Source organism: Coregonus lavaretus, assembly GCF_964263955.1.
Source record: "Coregonus lavaretus genome assembly, chromosome: 5".
In the NCBI taxonomy this organism is placed as follows: domain Eukaryota; kingdom Metazoa; phylum Chordata; class Actinopteri; order Salmoniformes; family Salmonidae; genus Coregonus; species Coregonus lavaretus.
The window spans coordinates 75,470,262-75,492,462 of NC_139992.1; the positions used below are offsets into that span (position 1 = coordinate 75,470,262).

A 22,201-nucleotide genomic window follows, 5' to 3' on the forward strand; every position below is an offset into this window, starting at 1 on the left:
CATGTGTGGCCCAGTGTGGGATGTCTGGAGGTCAGGACAACCACAGGGAATCCCCTGAGACTGCTCCTCCTCAGCTTGGAGCTCCTTCCCTGGGCTTGGCCATCGCAGGCTCAGCCCTCGGGGCCAGACAATCATAATTAGGGGAGATGTCTCTTAGGAGCTGGCCTTTCCTGCCCTCCGTCTCTAGAGATGTGTTCCAACAATACAGGCCCAAAATACATCATTAAAAGAGGTTGCTAGAACTGTGCAGTTGAGGTGTCAGGCAAGTTAATTTATTCTTGCTGTGTGTGTGTGTGTGTGTGTGTGTGTGTTATGTCTCCTACCTAATTTGTACCTTTTTGTTTCCCAGGGTCCCGTTCTATTCTAGAAGACACATGGACTAAAATAAATAGGGGCACCAGGTGAGGTAAGTTGTGGAAAATACAATAAGATAAACACACACACCAATACAAAAAGCTTTGAAAAGACATGGGGATTTCTCCCTTTAACCAAAAGCACTTTAGGTGAAGACTGTCACCTTTGACCTCTCACCTCTGCAGGCCCTCTGGCTGTCCTTTGCTGTGACCTGGCCTCTGACTGCTGATTGGAGCCGGCCTGGTGTTCGTATAGGTGTGTGTGAGGAGATGAAGTCCAGTATGCGTCAGTGGCGGAGGCTGGTGTTAGTGGGCATGTTGGCATGGGCCCTCCTCTTCCTGGCTCTGCTATCCTACTTCCTGGACGCCCGTGTGGACAACGAGGCCCTGACCTCCGCTGGCTCCTCGCTCTCCCAGCACCCCGACACGCGCCGCTTGTCCTCCATTCAAGCCGCCTCCCACCAGCAGCGCCATTCCATCATGGGCTCCCGACACGAACCCGCCTACACCACCTTTACCACCATCTACCCCAACCCAGACCCTAACTCTAACCATTACCCAGACTCAGAAGCAGAGCCTAGCCCCACTTCCACCACCCCAGAACCTGGCCTGGAGCTGAGCCAGAGCCCAGACAGCGGTCCCTACGGGACCAGCCAGGAGGGGGAGGGGGGCAGCCGACAGCAGCAGGACTACCTGGACCCCCAGACCCTGGCTGCATGGTCCTCCTTCGGCACGGAGAACGTGGGTTCCCACTCCGACCAGACAGTGACCCGTAGCCGCGAGAGAACCACCTGGACCGCCTCCGATGCTGACCGGGGGCCCAACCGAATAACGCGCAGATCCTCACGTGAGGACGAAGAGGCGGAGGAGGGGGTTCAGACGAACAACAGCCACAGGAGGAGGACTACAGTGTGGGGGCATGGGGGGAAGAGAGAGGGGTGGGGAAAAGAGGAGAATGATTTAGAAGAATACTACTTCTCCAAGTCGGCCTCTGTGGTCCAGCGACTTTGGCGGGGAAGTGTCTCCTCTGGAATGCTGTCCCCGCGGCTGCAGCGCGCCATGCGTGACTACCTGAGTGCCAACAAGCACCACGTGGCTTATAAAGGAGGCAGGCGGGCCGCCCAGAGCTCCAGGGAACTGCTGTGTGAGCTGAAGGACCAGGCCAGGCTGAGGACACTGGACGGGTCCGAGCAGCCCTTCTCCTCGCTGGGCTGGGCCCACCTTGTGCCGCGCCTAGCCCTGGAGCAGCTCTACAGACAGGGTGGCCAGAGGGGCTTCAGGAGCTGTGCTGTGGTGACCTCCGCTGGGGCTATTCTGCACTCAGGCCTGGGGAAGGAGATCGGTGAGTGAAGGCTAGGGGGAGGGGAGAGGACAGGGGATGGGAGGGGATAGGGAAGATGGAGATGGAGGGCAGGGGGCAGGGGGAGGGAGGTATGCAGGTTAAACGGGAGGAAGGGATTGAAGGCGAACTGGGATATGATGGCTGAAATTTCTTGAAGCTTTTATCGGTACAGTAAATTGAAAAAACAAACACTTTGTTTTACCTAATGCCCTGATAAATAGGACCCTGGTCTTGCCTATGTGTGACTGTGTGTATGTCAGAGTGTGAAATACAGCATTGATCCTGAGCTGTTTTCTCTGTGACAACCCTGTCTCTGTGGCAGTCTGTCTATGAGAGGGGAGAATGATGTCTCTTTACGAAGTGACATCCACAGCATTGATTGGAAAGTACATTTGTCATGTAACGCTATCGACTTCCCAATTCGCCCCACAGCGTTAGTGTTAGCTTAGCGTAGCGCAGTGATGTGACATTTTGGCTTGGGCTCTAAACTGTCTCACACATCAAGTAATAGACATCTGTCACACTGTAGTAACAATCTCTATGATTGGCTGAAAGGGCTTTGGCACAAGTCATTCAAAGCCAATCAGATCTCCAGAAGGGTCTTGAGGAGTTAGTTTGGAGATCCTCTATATACTGTACCTCTAGAATACTTTGGCTGACTGCATTGCAGCTTGTCTTTGTGTGTGTTCTGTTTTCTGTGTTGGCGTCTCTATGTGGGCATGGGGAGAGTGAACTCGGGGCCAGCTGGCTGACTTGTTTAATTGTATAGATTAGCAGGAAATCAAACCATATTGATCTCACTTAGTTACGCCACATCTGCCCAATGCTGAGGTGTTTCTGGAAATACCTTCCTATCTTCCCATCCTTTCCTTCATGTCAAAGTGTGTGTGTGTGTGTGTGTGTGTGTGTGTGTGTGTGTGTGAGCATGTGAGTGTATGTATGAGGTTATAGTCAATAAGGTGAGAGATTTGTGAATCTGTAGTTGGACATCTGTACCAGACTGTAATGTTTCACTGGCACCGTGTGGTGAATTGGCTGAATAACACCCTCAACGGCCTTCTACATTCCTCACTGCTCTCTCCCTCCACAGCTCTCCAACCCCCCCCCCAAATCTGTACCAATCATAGATGTATGTTTCACAAGTTTGGACAGTAAACTAGAGTAGAGTTCAGTACAGCACAGTATAATACAGTACAATACAGTAAATTATACTGTGATCTACTCTAGTATGCTCTACTGTACTTAACTCGACTTTACAGTACTGTATTGTACTGACCTCTACTCTAATTTCCTTTACTGTACTGTGCTCTACTGCACTGTACTGTCCAAACTTGTAAAACAGACATCTATGATTTTATCTGTAAAAGGACCCGTAAGTAAGCATTTCGCTGTTCATTTACACCTGTTGTTTAAGAAGCATGTAACAAATAACATATCTATTTTTTTATTGGTTCATATTTTAGGTGTATTTTTTGCCTTATTCCGTTTAGTTTTTCCCCAAATTCTGTTTTCTCTTTTTAGTTTTTCCAGGTTTCAGATTTTTCACAGGTTTTTTAATTGTTTTTTGCTCTCAAAATAGAAAAATAGAAAACACAAAATTAGATGTTGTAAGTCAACAACAATGCTTAAACCACATCAGGAGACCACTTTTGAAGTCTGGGAAAAATCAAATATATTTTTAATTTTGGGTGTAGATACCCTTTAATTCAGACTTATTTAAGCGTGTGATTGTAGAGTTTGCTAAACAAATCACCACTGGATTGATGCAAATAATAATGATATCATTCTGCCAGGTAGGCATATGCTACTTTGTAGTTAACATTTAATTGAGCAGGTTTTTGGGAAAGCCTTTCCATCTACCAGAAGACGGTTATTAGCATAATCGCTAACGGCTACACAAAGTGGTAGACAAAAACACACTCACAGACATGGGCATTCCTGCGTCTCCTTAGAAAGTTTAAGGAAAATACGAATCACTGATGCATTTTGTTCATGTCTTTTGATAATCTTTGGCAAATGAATACATTTTCTAATAAATTCAATACTTTTAGTGGATTTCCTACTAAGTTCAAAATATTTTTGAATATTGTTGAATTCCGTTTTAATGTCTGGATTCCGTGATTCCGTCCACGTTCACCGCATCGCGGATTTTATAGGGCCCTAATATTTGGACTGACCAAATTTCAACTACTTTTCAACGTCCATGGACTTCCGGTGTCCGTCGGTGCTCAGTGGGTGAGGAGGCTGGTTACAGTAAATGGAAAGAGAGGGGGCTCATGGGTAGGTGTCAGTAAGAGCTGGGAGAGGTATCATTAACTGGAGTGAGAGAGGGACGGGGGAGAGAGAGAGAGGGAGGGGTTGTCCAGACTGTTTTCACACTCTTGTTTGACCACCACGCAACAGAAAGAGAAAGAAAACAGTTCAGCTGAATTTAACAGTATGCCAGAGGACAGTAGCAGGTGACCGAACTGTGGTTTGTGACTACTATGATTTCCCATTGTAGCCAATTCAGTTGCAGTCATTCTGCTAGTTTATTTGGTAATTCTGTTACCGATTTGGCAAAACTAAATATAAATGTTAATATTTGTTGGCAGGGGTCTTTACTTCAACATTATTGTGTTTTGATGTATTTCTAATACCTTAAGACTTTTTCTGCTAAACGTTTTCTAACACCCCTTTTCCATCTGTTTGACCTGAAATCAAAGCCTTTGCTTATTCCTAATTTTTAGGATGGAAAATGGTTGAAAAATGTTTATATATGCCTTAAGTTCTCAAAAATATAGACTCAGCTTTCTTTTATCTTTTTTTAATGTATTTTATTTTTGTCTTAAAAAAAAAAAAAATCCAGATACAAACGTATACATACGAATAACAACTTACAGACCCACACGAACATTGACTACATCTCATCTGTCCAGACCCACATGCTCACATCCCCATCCCTAGTGCCTGCATTATTGTTTGCCACTTGGCATTAAATTGAACCAACTCGTTTTTTTTCGGTCACCCCATGCTATTTCAATAATTCAATAATAAATAATTCGATTTTTCCATTGTGAAAATTGATTTCCAAGTTTTTAGTATACATTTTTTCAAGATGAGTGATGAGAAGAGAATCGTCTAGCCCATTGGGTATCTCACTACACCCCCAAATGCCATGTCTTGAAATATGCAGACAGACGGATTAAAAGTAAATTGACATTTTAATAGTTCTGACAGCTAACTTTATAGCGCCGCCCATAACTTTTGAACTTTATAACATTCCCAGAAAATTTTGAAATGTTTCTCTTGTATAATACATTCTATACATTAGTTTATACTGGATTAAGCGTACATTTTCGTTAACTGTAATTTCGTTAGTTATGCTCCAACTTTCCCTCCATCTTGTACCAACATCAGTTATTTTTAAGTCTTGGTTCGAATATTTTATATATTTTTCTAAGAGATTGGAAGTTGGATATGCTCTCTGCAAGGTTTTGTATATCTTCCCTATTATATGAACATCCTTTTCTGACTCAAAATAAGATTCCCTCAAGCTTGCTCTGATGTCCAAATGTTTTCAAATCTAAATTTTGTGATATCTAACTTTTAAGTTGCATGTATTTGAAACTATCTACATTGGTCAGTCCAAAATTACTTTTTAATTATGTAATGTAAATAAATGTATTTCCTGTTACCAAGTCATGCCTTTAGTTTTCCATGTGGACCAATTTATCGGTGAATTCTGAAAACCTATCCTATGATTGTTCCATAACGTTGTGTTTTTAGGGAGTGATATTGGTTCTTGTAGAATACGTTTAACTTTCTTTCATATTGTTAGCTTTCATTTGACACCAAATGTGATGTGCCCTTATGAACTTCACGTTACTGCTCATGGCGCCTTCGACATGGAAATGCCCATATTGCTTGTACTTGACTGTTCATTTTAGATCTGGGAAGTACACTACAGTTCAAAAGTTTGGGGTCACTTAGAAATGTCCTTGTTTTCCATGAAAACATACATAGGAAATGTAGTCATTGACATGGTTAGAAATAATGATTTTTAATATAAATAATAATTGTGTCCTTCAAACTTTGCTTTCGTCAAATAATCCTCCATTTGCAGCAATTACAGCTTTGCAGACCTTTGGCATTCTAGTTATCAATTTGTTGAGGTAATCTGAAGAGATTTCACCGCATGCTTCCTGAAGCACCTCCCACAAGTTGGATTGGCTTGATGGGCACTTCTTACGTACGATACGGTCAAGCTGCTCCCACACAGCTCAATAGGGTTGAGATCCGGTGACTGTGCTGGCCACTCCATTATAGACAGAATACCAGCTGACTGATTCTTCCCTAAATAGTTATTGCATAGTTTGGAGCTGTACTTTGGGTCATTGTCCTGTTGTAGGAGGAAATTTGCTCCATTCAAGCGCCATCCACAGGGTATGGCATGGCGTTGCAAAATGGAGTGATAGCCTTCTTCAAGATCCCTTTTACCCTGTACAAATCTCCCACTTTACCACCACCTCAGCACCCCCAGACCATCACATTGCCTCCACCATGCTTGACAAGCACTCCTCCAGCATCTTTTCATTTCGTCTCACAAATGTTCTTCTTTGTGATCCGATCACCTGAAACTTCGATTTATCTGTCCATAACACTTTTTCCCAATCTTCCTCTGTCCAGTGTGTGTTCTTTTACCCATCTTAATCTTTTATTTTTATTGGCCAGTCTGAGATATGGCTTTTTCTTTGCAAATCTGCCTAGAAGGTCAGCATCCCGGAGTCGCCTCTTCACTGTTGACGTTGAGACTGGTGTTTTGCGGGTACTGTTTAATGAAGCTGCCAGTTGAAGACCTGTGAGGCGTCTGTTTCTCAAACTAGACACACTCATTTATTTGTCCTCTTGCTCAGTTGTGCGCCGGGGCCTCCCACTCCTCTTTCTATTCTGGTTAGAGCCAGTTTGCGCTGTTCTGTGAAGGGAGTAGTACACAGTGTTGTGCGAGATCTTCAGTTTCTTGGCAATTTCTCGCATGGAATAGCCTTAATTTCTCAGAACAAGAATAGACTGACGAGTTTCAGAAGAAAGTTATTTGTTTCTGGCCATTTTGATTCTGTAATCGAACCCACAACTGCTGATGCTTCAGATACTCAACTAGACTCAAGAAGGCCAGTTGTATTGCTTCTTTAATCAGCACAACAGTTTTCAGCTGTGCTAACATCATTGCAAAAGGGTTTTCTAAAGATCAATTAGCCTTTTAAAATGATAAACTTGCCATTGGAACACAGGACTGATGTTTGCTGATAATGGGCCTCTGTACGCCTCTGTAGATATTCCATTAAAAATTAGCAATTTCCAGCTACAATAGCCATTTACAACATTAACAATGTCTACACTGTATTTCTGATCAATTTGATGTTATTTTAATGGACAATTTGTTTTAGTTTCTTTCGAAAACAAGGACATTTCTAAGTGACCCCAAACTTTTGAACGGTAGTGTGCCTTTTGAGATGGGGGCTGCCTGGGGATCCAGTAATAGTACTTTAACAATATTGGTGCTCTGAAAAATAAATGGTCCTGTCCATCAGCCATACTAAATCAAATCAAATCAAATTTTATTTGTCACATACACGTGTTTAGCAGATGTTATAGCGGGTGTAGCGAAATGCTTGTGCTTCTAGCTCCGACAGTGCAGTAATATCTAACAAGTAATATCTAACAATTTCACAACATATACCTAATACACACAAAACTAGTAAGGAATGGAATTTAAGAAAATATACATATATGGACAAGCAATGACAGAGCGGCATGGACTAAGATACAGTAGAATATTATAGAATAGAATGCAGTATATACATATGAGATGAGTAGTGCAAGATATGTAAACATTATTAAAGTGACTGTAAATATTGTTAAAGTGACTAGTGTTCCATTTCTTAAAGTGGCCAGTGATTTCAATAGGCAGCAGCAGCCTCTAATGTGCTAGTGATGGCTATTTAACAGTCTGATGGCCTTGAGATAGAAGCTGTTTTTCATTCTCTCGGTCCCAGCTTTGATGCACCTGTACTGACCTCGCCTTCTGGATGATAGCGGGGTGAACAGGCAGTGGCTCGGGTGGTTGATGTCCTTGATGATCTTAAAGGCCTACCTGTGACATCGGGTGCTGTATGTGTCTTGGAGGGCGGGTAGTTTGCCCCCGGTAATGCGTTCGGCAGACCGCACCACCCTCTGGAGAGCCCTGTGGTTGCGGGCGGTGCAGTTGCCGTACCAGGTGGTGATACAGCCCGACAGGATGCTCTCAATTGTGCATCTGTAAAAGTTTGTGAGGGTTTTAGGTGCCAAGCTGAATTTCTTCAGCCTCCTGAGGTTGAAGAGGCGCTGTTGCGCCTTCTTCACCACACTGTCTGTGTGGGTGGACCATTTCAGTTTGTCGGTGATGTGTACGCCAAGGAACTTGAAGCTTTCCACCTTCTCCACTGCGGTCCCATCGATGTGGATAAGGGGGTGCACCCTCTGCTGTTTCCACGATCATCTCCTTTGTTTTGATGACGTTGAGTGAGAGGTTATTTTCCTGGCACCACACTCCCAGAGCCCTCACCTCTTCCCTGTATGCGGTCTCGTCATTGTTGGTAATCAAGCCTACTACTGTTGTGTCGTCTGCAAACTTGATGATTGAGTTGGAGGCGTGCTTGGCCACGCAGTCATGGGTGAACAGGGAGTACAGGAGGGGGCTGAGCACGCACCCATGTGCCTTATGGGGCCCCAGTGTTGAGGATCAGCGAAGTGGAGATGTTGTTTCCTACCTTCACCACCTGGGGGTGGCCCGTCAGGAAGTCCAGGACCCAGTTGTATAGGGCGGGGTTCAGACCCAGGGCCTCGAGCTTGATGATGCGCTTGGAGGGTACTATGTTGTTGAATGCTGAGCTATAGTCAATGAACAGCATTCTTTCATAGGTATTCCTCTTGTCCAGATGGGATAGGGTAGTGTGCAGTGTGATGGCGATTGCATCGTCTGTGGATCTATTGGGGCGGTAAGCAAATTGAAGTGGGTCTAGGGTGACAGGTAAGGTAGAGGTGAAATGATCCTTGACTACTAGCTAGAGGACGAAAACCACACATTTCAATGTCAGTGAGAACTTGGTGTCCTAAGGGGTTAAACTGAGTGTCGATCTATTGAATGCCAATACACAAACTGATGGTTGACTGGTGTCATTGATGAAGTGTCGGGTAGCTTTGCTGTGGAAGCCCATCCGTTGACGTGTCAGATCAACCATAGAGGATCATACATCCATGTGTCATGTAGCCCTGCTGAAGTCTAAATGGACTGATCGACCAGTGGAGAGGGACTGATTTAAAAGTGTCTGAGCTTAGCCATGACCATCAATCATAACATTGTGTGTGTGACCATGTACACTGAGTGTACAAAACATTAGGAACATGTTCTTTCCATGACATAAACTGACCAGGTAAATCCAGGTGAAAGCTATGATCGCTTATTGATGTCACTTGTTAAATCCACTTCAATCAGTGTAGATAAAGGGGAGGAGATGGGTTAAAAATGATTTTTATGCCTTGAGACAATTGAGACATGGATTGTGTATGTGTGCCATTCAGAGGGTGAATGGGCAAGACAAAATATTTAAGTGCGTTTGAAAAGGTTAGGTGCCAGTCATACCGGTTTGAGTGTGTCAAGAACTGCAACGCTGCTGGGTTTTTCACACTTAACAGTTTCCCGTGTGTATCAAGAATGGTCCACCACCCAAAGGACTTCCATCCAACTTGACACAACGGGGGGAAGCATTGGAGTCAACATGGGCCAGCATCCCTGTGGAACGCTTTCGACACCTTGTAGAGTCCATGCCCCGACAAATTCAGGCTGTTCTGAGGGCAAAAGTGGTGCAATTGAATATTAGGACGGTGTTCCTAATGTTTTGTACACTGAGTGTATGTGTACACTTCCTCGTGTTTGTTTGTGTGTGTGTGTGTGTGTGTGTGTGTGTGTGTGTGTGTGTGTGTGTGTGTGTGTGTGTGTGTGTGTGTGTTGATGCCTATGTATGTGCGTGCGCGAAGGTGTGTGTGTGTGTGAAGGCCAGTAGAAGGACACACTGCCTGTTTCTATGCTATGTACTAGCCTGTTGGTAGTGTGGAGACTGGACTGGGCTCAGTCTGAAAGCTTTGTTTCCTGGTGATGATGATCATAGAATTCATACTAGTAGAGCAGGTGCCTGTGAAAGTCCCTTCAGTTACACACGTTGACCACTAGAGAATACTCTTTCTGTGTCTGTGAGTAGTGATACTTTCATGTACTGTTGCATCAAAGCACAGAGCTGAATCCTGTACTAGGTTGCTCATTTACCGGATTGTCCATGTCAAATGGCCATTCACAGTGATCGGTCATTCAGTTAGTGTTTTGACTATGGCTGAAAGCAGAGGGCTTCTTCTGACTGTATGGATTGGAGAGGGGAGAGGAGCAGTCAGGGTGAAGTGGAAAAGGTCAGAGAGACTTACAAGTGAAGAGATTCAGCTTCACTGCCAGACTCTCAGGGTATCACTAGAGGTTAAGTAGATGCAGGCAGGCAGGTAGGCAGACTCAGCGCCAAGACCAATTAAACCATTGTATTTGGCCAGAGTAAACACTGTGCAAAGACAGACTATTGGATGTAATCTAGGGGCTTGTCGTTTATGAGCACTTGATTGATTTTCTGTTTCTGAGGTGGCCTCTGATATTTGGCTGCCAAAACTTGATTGTCTTAGTTAAGTAACACTTGATTGACTTAGCAGAGTGACATTTCATTTACTTAGTTGAGTAACACTTGATTGACTTAGCAGAGTGACATTTAAATGTTTTCATTGAATGACACTGACTTTATTTCTGATGTGTTTTCTCTGTCTGTCCTGCCCCCCAGATTCCCATGATGCAGTTCTGCGGTTCAACGCAGCGCCTACAGAGGGCTACGTGAGGGATGTGGGGAACAAGACCACCATCCGCATCATCAACTCACAGGTGTGTGTCATAAGACTAACATGCATGTCACAACCTAAGAGGCACTACAACAGGCTTCACAACACAGCATGAATATGTGCCCGAAATCAAGTGCCATGTCTGAGTAAGTGGTTCAGCATTTTGAATAGGTCATTACTAATTCAAACACACAACAACAAGCATCCACATGAGCCTGATTTGCATATGAATGTGATTAATTCAAAGCAGGCACACGTGTAATGATCGTGTGTGTGTGTGTGTGTGTGTGTGTGTGTGTGTGTGTGTGTGTGTGTGTGTGTGTGTGTGTGAACCAGCTGTCCTCCAGTATTAGGTAGGCAGTGAGTGATCACCCTTAACCATTATGAGTAAGTGGGCTATCACCACAGTTCCAGTTCAGTCATCTTCTCCCAGTGAAGAAGCCATCTTCTCCCACTCTCAGCACAGAGAACAACATGCAGTAAAGACACACACACACACACACACACACACACACACACACACAGTAGCACATTCTACTACTGTCACACTAACAATCAAAGCAACCGCAGAGCTCATTCTACTGTGTACCCACAGCTCCCATGGAGAGAGCGAGTGTGTGTTTTCATGTGTGCGGGCACTGCAGTGCTGCATCTAGTTTCATGTATAACCTTTGACCCCTCCCCTTTACAGATCCTGGCCGATCCCAAGCACCGCTTTAACACCAGCTCCCTGTATAAGAAGGTGACTCTGGTGGCCTGGGACCCTGCTCCGTACGCTGTCAACCTGCACAAGGTGTGTGGGAGTGTTTGTTTGTGTGTATGTGTGTGTTTGTGTCCTCTTTCTCCCTATATCTCTCTCGCTCCCTCCTCCTCTTTCCCCCCTCTCTCTCTCTCACTCTCTTTCTCTCTCGCTCTCTCTCGCGCTCTCTCTTTGAGTAGAGGTGCATGCTCAGTCACAAGTCCCGGGGAAAATGACGAAGCCGTGATGATCATTGTGATAGGAGAATAAGAGACTTCCTGTAGGATAAAGGAGTGTAGAGATTACCTGTTCACCAAGAGTCCAATCCAGTTGTTCTGTAGACATAATGGGACCCATGTCATCCCAAAAGTTATACTTTTGACTCATCTGTCCATAGAACATTCTTCCAAGACTCTTGATGATCTTCCAGGTGCTTTTTGGCAAACTTCAGTCAACTTTTTGGATGAGATGGGTCCCATAATGTCTGGCGAAAACCAAACACTGCATTCCACAGTAAGAACCTCATACCAACGGTCAAGCATGGTGGTGGTAGTGTGATGGTTTGGGGATGCTTTGCTGCCTCAGGACCTGGACGACTTGCCTTAATAGAAGGAATCATGAATTCTGCTCTGTATCAGAGAATTCTACAGGAGAATGTCAGGCCATCTGTCTGAGAGCTGAAGCTGAAGTGCAGCTGGGTCATGCAGCAAGACAATGATCCAAAACACACAATCAAGTCTACATGAAAATGGTTAAAAAGCAACAAATTTGAAGTTTTGGAATGGCCTAGTCAAAGTCCAGACCTAATCCCAATTGAGATGTTGTGGCAGGACTTGAAACGAGCAGTTCATGCTTGAAAACCCACAGATGTCGCTGAGTTAAAGCAGTTCTGCATGCAAGAGTGGACCAAAAGTCCTCCACAACAATGTGAGAGACTGATCAACAACTACAGGAAGCATTTGGTTGCAGTCATTGCAGCAAAAGGTGGCACAACCAGTTATTGAGTGTAAGGGGAATAATTACTTTTTCACACAGGGGAATTGGGTGTTGCATAACTTTGTTAATTAAAGTATCCATTTATTTATTTATTTGTAAACTCAGGTTCCCTTTATCTAATATTAGGTTTTGGTTGAAGATCTGATAACATTCAGGATCAAAAAATTGCAAAAATAGAGAAAATCAGAATACTTTTTCACTGCACTGTATATGCATCTAGCTCGCTTTGTTCACTGCTTGCTTGTTACAATACCAATTTGCTGAGGCGTGGAGCTCCTCAGTAATAGCAGAGAGCTGAATGGCAGTCAGACATGTTGCCTATCAGTCTCCAGAGCCCTCACCCACCCTCCCAGGCAATTACACCCTGCAGTGGGACTCCACTCACTGGACCATTTATCATATTACACACAGGGAGAGGATTGGTAGGTGTGTGTTGACGTTTTCTCAGACTCTGAACATTGATCCAATATGAGCAGACTGCTGTGCTGCCTCTATAATATCTATGGGCCTGGATGGAATGTATGAATTTCATCTCACCCCCATTATTACTGAAAACCATAACCTGACTACTACCAGTCTGATCTCTCCCTGGATGGAGGGAGAGGGGGATGAGGAAAAAGGGAGAGAGGTGGGAGGGGAGGAGGGGGAAGGAGAGAGGGAAAGAGAGGGGATGGAGTTAGCTGGAAGATAGGGAAGGAGAATGGAAAAAGGTGTACAGCTCGTGCCGATGGTTGAGATAATTTACATCCATTGTGAAACAGAAATGGTTTTAAAAGTACTGTACTCCTCAGGCAAAACGCATGTGAAAAAGAGATTAGAGTTTATTCCTGTGGTTTTTCCTGCAATATGTTATCTAGCATTGTCCAATATGTAGTTGGTCCAGGAATATGTTGCAAAATGTCATAACATATTCCAGGAATAACTACAGGAATCAACTTCCTTCAATCTGTCTCTTTGTTTAACTCTTTGTCTGTCTGTCTGTCTGTCTGTCTGTTTCTCTGTGGTATGCCAGTCTAGAGTAGACTATAACTATTACCCCTCCCCCCTCTCTCGCTCTCTCTCCCTCTTTCTCTGTCCCCCTCTCTCTTAAACCCCCTTCCTCATTCTCTCGCTATCCCCCTTCTCTCTCTCTCTCTGACAGTGGTATGCCAGTCCAGACTATAACCTGTTCAGTCCGTACATGGAGCACCGGAGGCTCCATCCCACCCAGCCCTTCTATGTCCTCCACCCCAAATATGTGTGGCAGCTCTGGGACGTCATCCAGGGCAACACCCAGGAGACCATCCAGCCCAACCCACCCTCCTCAGGGTTCATAGGTGAGACTGTGTATACCCACATGTGTATACACACGTACAAGCAAGCACATTGACACGCACACACATACACACGCACACACACACACACTCACACACTTACACAAGTGTTCTATAAAGCAGGCTCTGTGGTTATAATGTTAACGTAAAAGTCCGATATGCAGCCAGTCGACCCCTCCATGTTGTGTAAGACAGTGCTTGGACTCAGCATCTGCTTGGCGTCATGTTATTGTATTATTATAAAACAGCCCTACAGGACCTATAGCAACACTCACAGGGCTATTAAAACCTAGCGTACGTCAGAATCAGAACAGTGTCATCCTTATTTACAGCTATTAGGACCCCAGGAAGAGTTGTGGGTGTGTGGGTGTGTGGGGGGTGTACGCCACAGTGGGTTTAAGAGCCACAGAAAGTTTCTACATCTCTCCCCATCCTCCCCTTCTCCAGACCACTTCCTGGGTTATGCATGCATCAAGTAGTACAGGGCTGTATGGTGTGTTGCAGTAGGATTTGGGGTGTTGTTTATGTATACGGTAGTCGTTGAGTCAGACCCCCATATGTCCAATTTGGGGAGAACGATGTCTCACAGAGATTTTATTGAAGGACTATCTTTGTCCCTAATAATGAAGTGTAGTGGTGTATTGCAGTGTGATATTACAAATTGTTTACGTAATTATAATATTATAATTAAGTACATTTCAATTGCTCAGTAGACCAGTGAAATAAAAAATCACACAAGAAACACACAGAGACACGTTGAATTCAGAGCTTTCTTTGTACAGGTTCTGATGAAGGGGGAAAGGGCAGGGGAAGAAGACTGGGAGGGGGGTGGTAGGTACCCCAAACATCACACATGAGTTCATGAGTTCAAAGCCACTTCTCCCCAAACAAAATGCTGGCAGGTCCGGCAATAGTCCCATTCTCAGTCTGAGATCCATTTAGTTCCACAATAGAAAAGTCCAAGATCAAACCTTCAGTCCCGAGATCACCCACAGTCACCAGTGTACCAGTATCCTTCAGAGCTGTACTGCTCAGTATTTGTTCTCTTGATCAACTTTGATAGTCTTTGTAGTCTTTATCAGCTCTTTACTGGATATCCCATAGCTTATTGCACTGCAGTCAGTGGCTGTATCTCAAATCGCAGCCTATTACCCTTACTTCTTTCCAGAGCCCTATGTAGTGCACTACGTTCGGGAATAGGGTGCGATTTGAGATGCAGACCTTCTCATCCGTCTTCACAGTCAGGACAGTACAGAGGATGGGAGTAGGGTAACCGCTGGGTGGGTGTGTGTGTGTGTGGGTGTGTGTGTGTGTGTGTGTGTGTGTGTGTGTGTGTGTGTGTGTGTGTGTGTGTGTGTGTGTGTGTGTGTGTGTGTGTGTGTGTGTGTGTGTGTGTGTGTGTGTGTGTGTGTGTGTGTGTGTGTGTGTGTTGTGTGTGTGTGTAGAGAGGTGGGGTCAGAGTGTGTGTGTGTGTGTGTGTGTTTGTGTGTTGGGGGATGAAATATGACAGAGATACACCGTTTTACTTGGGCAATGCAGTGTGTTTAGAGAATAAGCACTGAGGTTTTGCGAGTGTATTGAGCAATGGTTTTTACACCTACACAGAGACAAGCAGACTGAGCCAGAGAGAACAGGCAGAGTGAGATCAAATGGTACACACACACTCATACACATAATTCATAACCACACACACCCTCTCTCCCTTTTGAATGCAGCACACATGCTCACTCTATTGTACAGCCCCCGTCATGCATACATACACAGAAACATACTTTCTCTTGCACACACAGCATGCACAATTTCACTCCTACATACAGGTAAACACAGCAGTCAGTAAACAAATGGAAGGGGTTGGGCTCGAGCAGACGAGAGCATGGGGCCTGGAGCCTATTGGTCGGCACGGTACAGTAGCTAGCTAGCTGAGCCATGTATCATCATCCACCAGGCCTTCCCGGCGTGCCCGCTCATGAGGGAGTGACCTCGGGCGGGTTGATGTTAGTGTGCTCGGTGGCCGGGGTGCTGCAGCCATGGTTCTGGATGCCCGTGGAGATCTGGGCGGTGCACGCCACCGTGTTGCTGTAGACGCGGCGGTTAAGCTGGATGGCGGTGGTCTTGGAAGGCATGGAGGATTGGCCGTTCTCCACGGAGCGCCGTTCATACCGGATCAGTATCAGGAAACACTTGTAGAACTGAGGGGAGGGAGGAGGAGGGAGAGATTATAGGGGAGAAACATGGCAGGGCAGATATGGAAGAATGGGGTGAGGAAGACCAAAGGAAGAGATGGAGGAAAAGGCTGTTAGTATTTACTGCTTGGTGGTAGCATAAAACCTGAATGTGGAAGGTGTCTCTACAGCAAAGACAAGCGAAAACTAGCATTCATACATAGAGATCCTTTATTTATCATTTTTATACCGGTATTGTTCCATGTTACCATAGTAGCTGATGATTCTATGGGCTCTATCCTGCTATCTCTGGGTTGTATGAACAGGGTCATTCAGGAGTGCTAATATAACGTCACTTCCATTCTTGGTCAATAAAGTTTTAACACTTCAACTGCACTTATTATTTGGTGACCTTCTCGCTTGATTGTATATAACAACAACACACGCACACATGCACACTCGTGGAGAGAGATAGGTCATGGAATGGACACCCACACCTCTGTTCAGTCTCCCTTGAGAGGTTGGACAAAGGTAAACAGGAAGTGAGGTGGGAGAGAGGGAATGGCCCTTTAAGGACTTCAGTGCATCAGCAGAGTAGCGTGTTCTTGCCGTGTTTAGCGTGACCTCACAGGCCATTAAACATGCTACATACAGTAGTACATCACACCAACACGGATGCCCCCAGAGCCATGTACATTATGTCAACTCAGCTGTCTCTTCCTGTATTCCTATTTCTCACTCTCACGGTTGACTGACCCACGAGAGATAACATAGTGTACATCAGGAAGGCAGAGTACCCGTACACTGTTTAGATGATCCTGTAGTTCCTATAGCAATGTATACTCTAAACTTTGATGAAGACCCTTTGTGGTTGAAACATTGCCAAATAACTGAGTGCACATTATTTTGGAGTGGCGGTAGAATGGGAAAAGAAGCTGATACTAGCTCTGCCTCTTTAGTCCTGGCTGGCACAGCACAGAGACAGAGTATAAACAGATGTTTTTGTGTGTGTGTGTGTATGTGAACAAGAATGGATTTGGAGGTGAATTTAGGGTGTTTATGTGTGAGAGAGGCACATGGTTACTCAAGGTATGCAGACTGTAGTCTCTGTATGATGTGTATTTATGTAAACAGTGTGTCATGTGTGTACTGGGTGGTTCATAATTGGTTGGTATCCAAACTCAATGTATGTTCTGTTTTACTATAGTTAAGTGAAACAATAGTGCAACAGAGCTTGGATACCAGGCAACTTCATAATCACGTAAATCAATGTAAGGACTGCGTGTTTTGTAGAATGTATAACTTGTATGTGTGAGTGTGTGTGTATATACTAGACCAGTGGTTCTAAACTGGTGGGCCGCGACCCAAATTTTGGTCGTGGGAGGTTTTGAATGTATATATACACTGAGGGTACAAAACATTTAAGAACACCTTCCTAATATTTGGTTGCACCCCCCCTTTTTGTCCTAAGAACAGCCTTAATTCGTCGGGGCATTGCTCGACAAGGTGTTGAAAGCCTTTCACAGGGATGCTGGCCCATGTTGACTCCAATGTTTCCCACAGTTGTGTCAAGTTGGCTGGATGTCCTTTGGGTGGTGGGCCATTCTTGACACACACAGGAAACTATTGAGCGTGAAACCCAGTAGCGTTGCAGTTCTTGACACAAACCGGTGCACCTGGCACCTACTACCATACCCCGTTCATAGGCATTTAAATATTTTGTCTTGCCCATTCACCCTCTGAATGGTACACATACACAATCCATGTCTCAATTGTCTCAAGGCTTAAAAATCATTTTTAACCTGTCTCCTCCCCTTCATCTACACTGATTGAAGTGGATTTAACAAGTGACATCAGTAAGTGATCATAGCTTTCACCTGGATTCACTTGGTCAGTCTGTCATGGAAAGAGCAGGTGTTCATAATGTTTATACACTCAGTGTAGATCTTTTTTTTATGTAAAAAATGTGGGATGTAAAAACGTGTCTGAATTTAAACAACTAACCGGTAGAAAGTGTGTAGAAATAATAATGAACCTACATGAAAAAATAATTGGGCAACCCATTCTGCATCATATGATGCAAAATGCATCATACTGGCTGTATTTCTGTATTTTCAAAGTTGTATATCTTTAAAACTTGATTGCTGACATGCAAAACATTTTGGGACTATATCAACAACGGACAAATAAAACAAATACCTAAAGAGTTTTTGGGTGGAATTGTCCTTTAACCACAGTATTTTCAATATAGAGCTAATAGCAGCGCTATTTAGTAGATTTTGTGGTCTCAAACAAGTGAGCTTGCCAACATTCTTCATCAAGAATATGAGCAATATGGAATTATTGACAATGGAAAAGGTGGGAATGTTGTTCTCTTATCTAAATACAGTGCATTCAGAAAGTATTCAGACCCCTTCCTTTTTTCCACATTTTGTTATGTTACAGCCTTATTCTAAAATGGATTACATTTATTTTTTCCCTCATCAACCTACACACAATACCCCATAATGACAAAGCGAAAACAGGTTTTTAGACATTTTTGCAAATTTATTAAATATAAACAACAGAAATACCTTATTTACATAAGTATTCAGACCCTCTGCTATGAGACTCGAAATTGAGCTCAGGTGCATCCTGTTTCCATTCATCATCCTTGAGATGTTTCTACAACTTGATTGTTGTCCACCTGTGGTAAATTCAATTGATTGGACATGATTTGGAAAGGCACACACCTGTCTATATAAGGTCCCACAGTTGACAGTGCATATCCGAGCAAAAACCAAGCCATGAGGTCGAAGGAACTATCCGTAGAGCTCCAAGAGAGGATTGTGTCGAGGCACAGATCTGGGGAAAGGTACCAAAAAATGTCTGCAGCATTGAAGGTCCCCAAGAACACAGTGGCCTCCATCATTCTTAAATGGAAGAAGTTTGAAACCACCAAGACTCTTCCTAGAGCTAGCCGCCCGGCCAAACTGAGCAATCGGGGGAGAAGGGCCTTGGTCAACGAGGTGGCCAAGAACCCGATGGTCACTCTGACAGAGCTCCAGAGTTTCTCTCTGGAGAACCTTCCAGAAGCCCAACCATCTCTGCAGCACTCCACCAATCAGGCCTTTATGGTAGAGTGGCCAGATGGAAGCCACTCCTCAGTAAAAGGCACATGACAGCCCGCTTGGAGTTTACCAAAAGGCGCGTAAAGGACTCTCAGACCATGAGAAACAAGATTCTCTGGTCTGATGAAACCAAGATGGATCTCTTTGGCCTGAATGCCAAGCGTCACGTCTGGAGGAAACCTGGCACCATCCCTATGGTGAAGCATGGTGGTGGCAGCATCATGCTGTGGGGATGTTTTTCAGCGACAGGGACTGGGAGACTAGTCAGGATCAAGGGAAAGGTTAACGGAGAAAAGTACAGAGAGATCCTTGAGGAAAACCTGCTCCAGAGTGCTCAGGTTCACCTTCCAACAGTACAACGACCCTAAGCACACAGCCAAGACAACGCAGGAGTGGCTTCGGGAAAAGTCTCTGAATGTCCTTGAGTAGCCCAGCCAGAGCCCGGACTTGAACCTGATCGAACATCTCTGGAGAGACCTGAAAATAGCTGTGCAGCGACGCTCCCCATCCAACCTGACAGAGCTTGAGAGGATCTGCAGAGAAGAATGGGAGAATCTCCCCAAATACAGGTGTGCCAAGCTTGTAGCGTCATACCCAAGAAGACTCAAGGCTGTAATCGCTGTCAAAGGTGTTCAACAAAGTACTGAGTAAAGGGTCTGAATACTTATGTGAATGCAGATATGTTTTTTATTTGTAATACATTTGAAAAACATTCTAAAAACCTGTTTTCACTTTGTCATTATGGGGTACTGTGTGTAGACTGATGAGGAAAATGTAAACAATTTAATCCATTTTAGAATAGTGCTGTAACATAACAAAATGTGGAAAAAGTGAAGGGGTCTGAATACTTTCCGAAAGCACTGTAATTGCTACATTTACTGTCAATATAGTATAACAAATAGTTTTCCAGATTGCATTTCAGCCCAAAAAAATTTGAATATGCGATGTGAATATTGGGTCGCAACTGCGACAACCTGGTTAAATTTGGGTCCCGAGGAAAGACCAGTTGAGAACCACTGTGCTAGACCATCTAACCCCTTTTTCTCTACCTTGTCGTTGTAATGACAGGCATCCTCCTCATGATGGCGCTGTGCGACGAGGTCCACGTTTATGAGTACATCCCCTCGCTGCGGCAGACAGACCTGTGCCACTATCACGAGCGCTACTACGACGCAGCCTGCACCCTGGGGGCGTACCACCCTCTGCTTTACGAGAAGAGCCTGGTGCAGCGCATCAACACGGGCCCAGAGCGAGACCTGAAGAGGAAGGGCCGCGTCACACTCCCTGGCTTCAGCACCGTCAACTGTGACCTCTGAACTATCAACTCATGAACTCTGACCCTTAGAAGAAGCCACATGTGGAACCACCACGACCCCACAGGACTAAGGGAAAACGGTGCAATAATAACCCTCTGGACTCTGACCTCTGGGGGAACCTGGAGGGAAACACTTAGAATAGTGGAGAACCCAAGCCATAGCCCCTCTGTGTGGGATGGGATCAAACCAGAGGGTGCAGGTCTAGTCTAACTACATTTATGTCAGGACTTTTCAACAGAACCCAGACGGAGAGAAACCCAGCCTTCCTCAGAGGATAATGGACCCAAGACGGCCTGATGTGACTGTATCTCCCGATCTCTGCCATTGCTGAGCCGGAAGAGAGGAGGAGAGCTGTATAGTGTAGCAATAGATTAGTGTTATTAGATACTTTTTTTTATAAATATCTGGTTGTGTTTTGCTGTTGTGAAACGTTGTGTTTTTCTATAGTTCTGGTTGCTCTTCTTCCTTAAAAGGACTTAAAGGACAGTCCACAGTTTTTAAATGGTGGGTGTTTTGTGTTTTTTTAATGGCTCTCATGGGGTGGTAAATTAATGTTTGAGAAAATGAGCAGTGGTCTGCACGGAATGTCTCAAACACGTCCATACCAAACACACACTTTTGAACACGTACAAACTCAGCATACACCAGCCACACACTCCCGACAACACGTAACAAAAACTTGAAGTTTAATTCAAAATGTACCTCAGTACAACTTCAATGACAATACAAGACACATGCTCATACATACAGGTACATGTATCTCAATACAGACACGCTGGGACTACACCATACACTCCTCACCTCAGTATTACCTAACCAAGATGGTACATTGTTTTTTATCACATTTTTCTGTGTTCAAATGTCCTCTTCTAGTCTTATTTTAAAGTCTTATTTCGTGGTGTTGTTTTCATCAGGGTTTAGATTGCTGTTGCTGCTGCTGCGCTTTATGCCCAATCACTCTCTGCTCTTCTCTTCTCCTCTCACAAGCTGTACCGGACCACTTGCCAACTCATGAAGAGATTGTCACACTCCCACTTAGCTCTTTAAGACTGGCTGACTGGCTGCCACTTCAAGGGCATGCACAGCTCTGTGTCTGGCGGGTAGTTAGGTACCAAACCCTGGAAAACCCTTTGGTTGCCCATTCCTGGGCCTAATCCAATACAATTACGTCATTTTAAAGATTTGTGAACACCAAAGGATGCGAGGCTAGGGGATAGGAGCTAGGCGGTAAGAAGGGGACTCACAAAGCATTCTTACAACAGCTGTAACCCTGTGCCTAGTAGCCAACCGAACACTGGGTTGCCTTTCAAAACACCCAAAGACTGATCATACTGTATGCTATCCATTTAACTGCAGTGTCATTGTTGTGTTTGTATTGCTGATTTAATCTTTTAATAGTAAAGATTTAAAGAAGGCTGCTAGTCACCTCATAGTGTTGCTCAAACCGTCCAGTGTTCTGTTAGTGTAGTGGCAGGCTGGGGTAGGAGAGGTCACTAGTCAAACTCCCTTATTTTCCAGTGTCCACCCCATGCCAAAAGGGAATTGAACATCTCTTTAAAAGCAGCTGTAACTACTACGATGATTGACCTGTCTCTTGAAATGAATGTAACCACACCACACCACACCTCCCACTGTCAAGGCCAAACCTCTCCCTAGGACAGTTCTATCTACGAGCACACTACAGATGTAGGATCTTAATTTGAGCCAGTTTGTTACAGTAGGAAGATAATCCTGTACAACAGGAAATTTGAATTTATTATGTGGATTATAGTAAATTTACTTTTTTTGTAGGGGTTGATACATTTTTCGTAAGGGAAAATCAAGTCTGAAATGTAAAAGTGAAAATTACAAACTTCAGAAGCCTTTTTAAACCTCAAATACACTACAAGTTTTAAATGTCCTGCATTTCAGGACAGTTCTCCTT

At 44.5% G+C, this 22,201-nt stretch overlaps 2 protein-coding genes across 2 annotated transcripts in view; one reads left to right on the forward strand and one right to left on the reverse strand.

The window, feature by feature from the left end:
- Positions 1–623: 623 nt before the first annotated feature.
- Positions 624–20,277, forward strand: LOC311129407 (beta-galactoside alpha-2,6-sialyltransferase 2-like; the record flags this gene model as incomplete). The annotated part of the gene is made up of 5 exons (XM_084161690.1): positions 624–1,695; positions 10,587–10,684; positions 11,333–11,434; positions 13,518–13,692; positions 20,030–20,277. The coding sequence occupies 5 exons, from the start codon at positions 624–626 to the stop codon at positions 20,275–20,277; spliced, it is 1,695 nt and encodes a 564-aa protein (XP_084017816.1).
- The window catches only part of LOC311129408 (vertebrate ancient opsin-like), a gene marked incomplete at both ends in the record, with an annotated part of 57,061 nt that continues 50,513 nt past the window's right edge, over positions 15,654–22,201 (reverse strand). The window contains one exon of the mRNA XM_084161691.1: positions 15,654–15,878. Coding sequence (XP_084017817.1) covers positions 15,654–15,878 — 225 coding nt within the window. The remainder of the gene's footprint in view (positions 15,879–22,201) is intronic.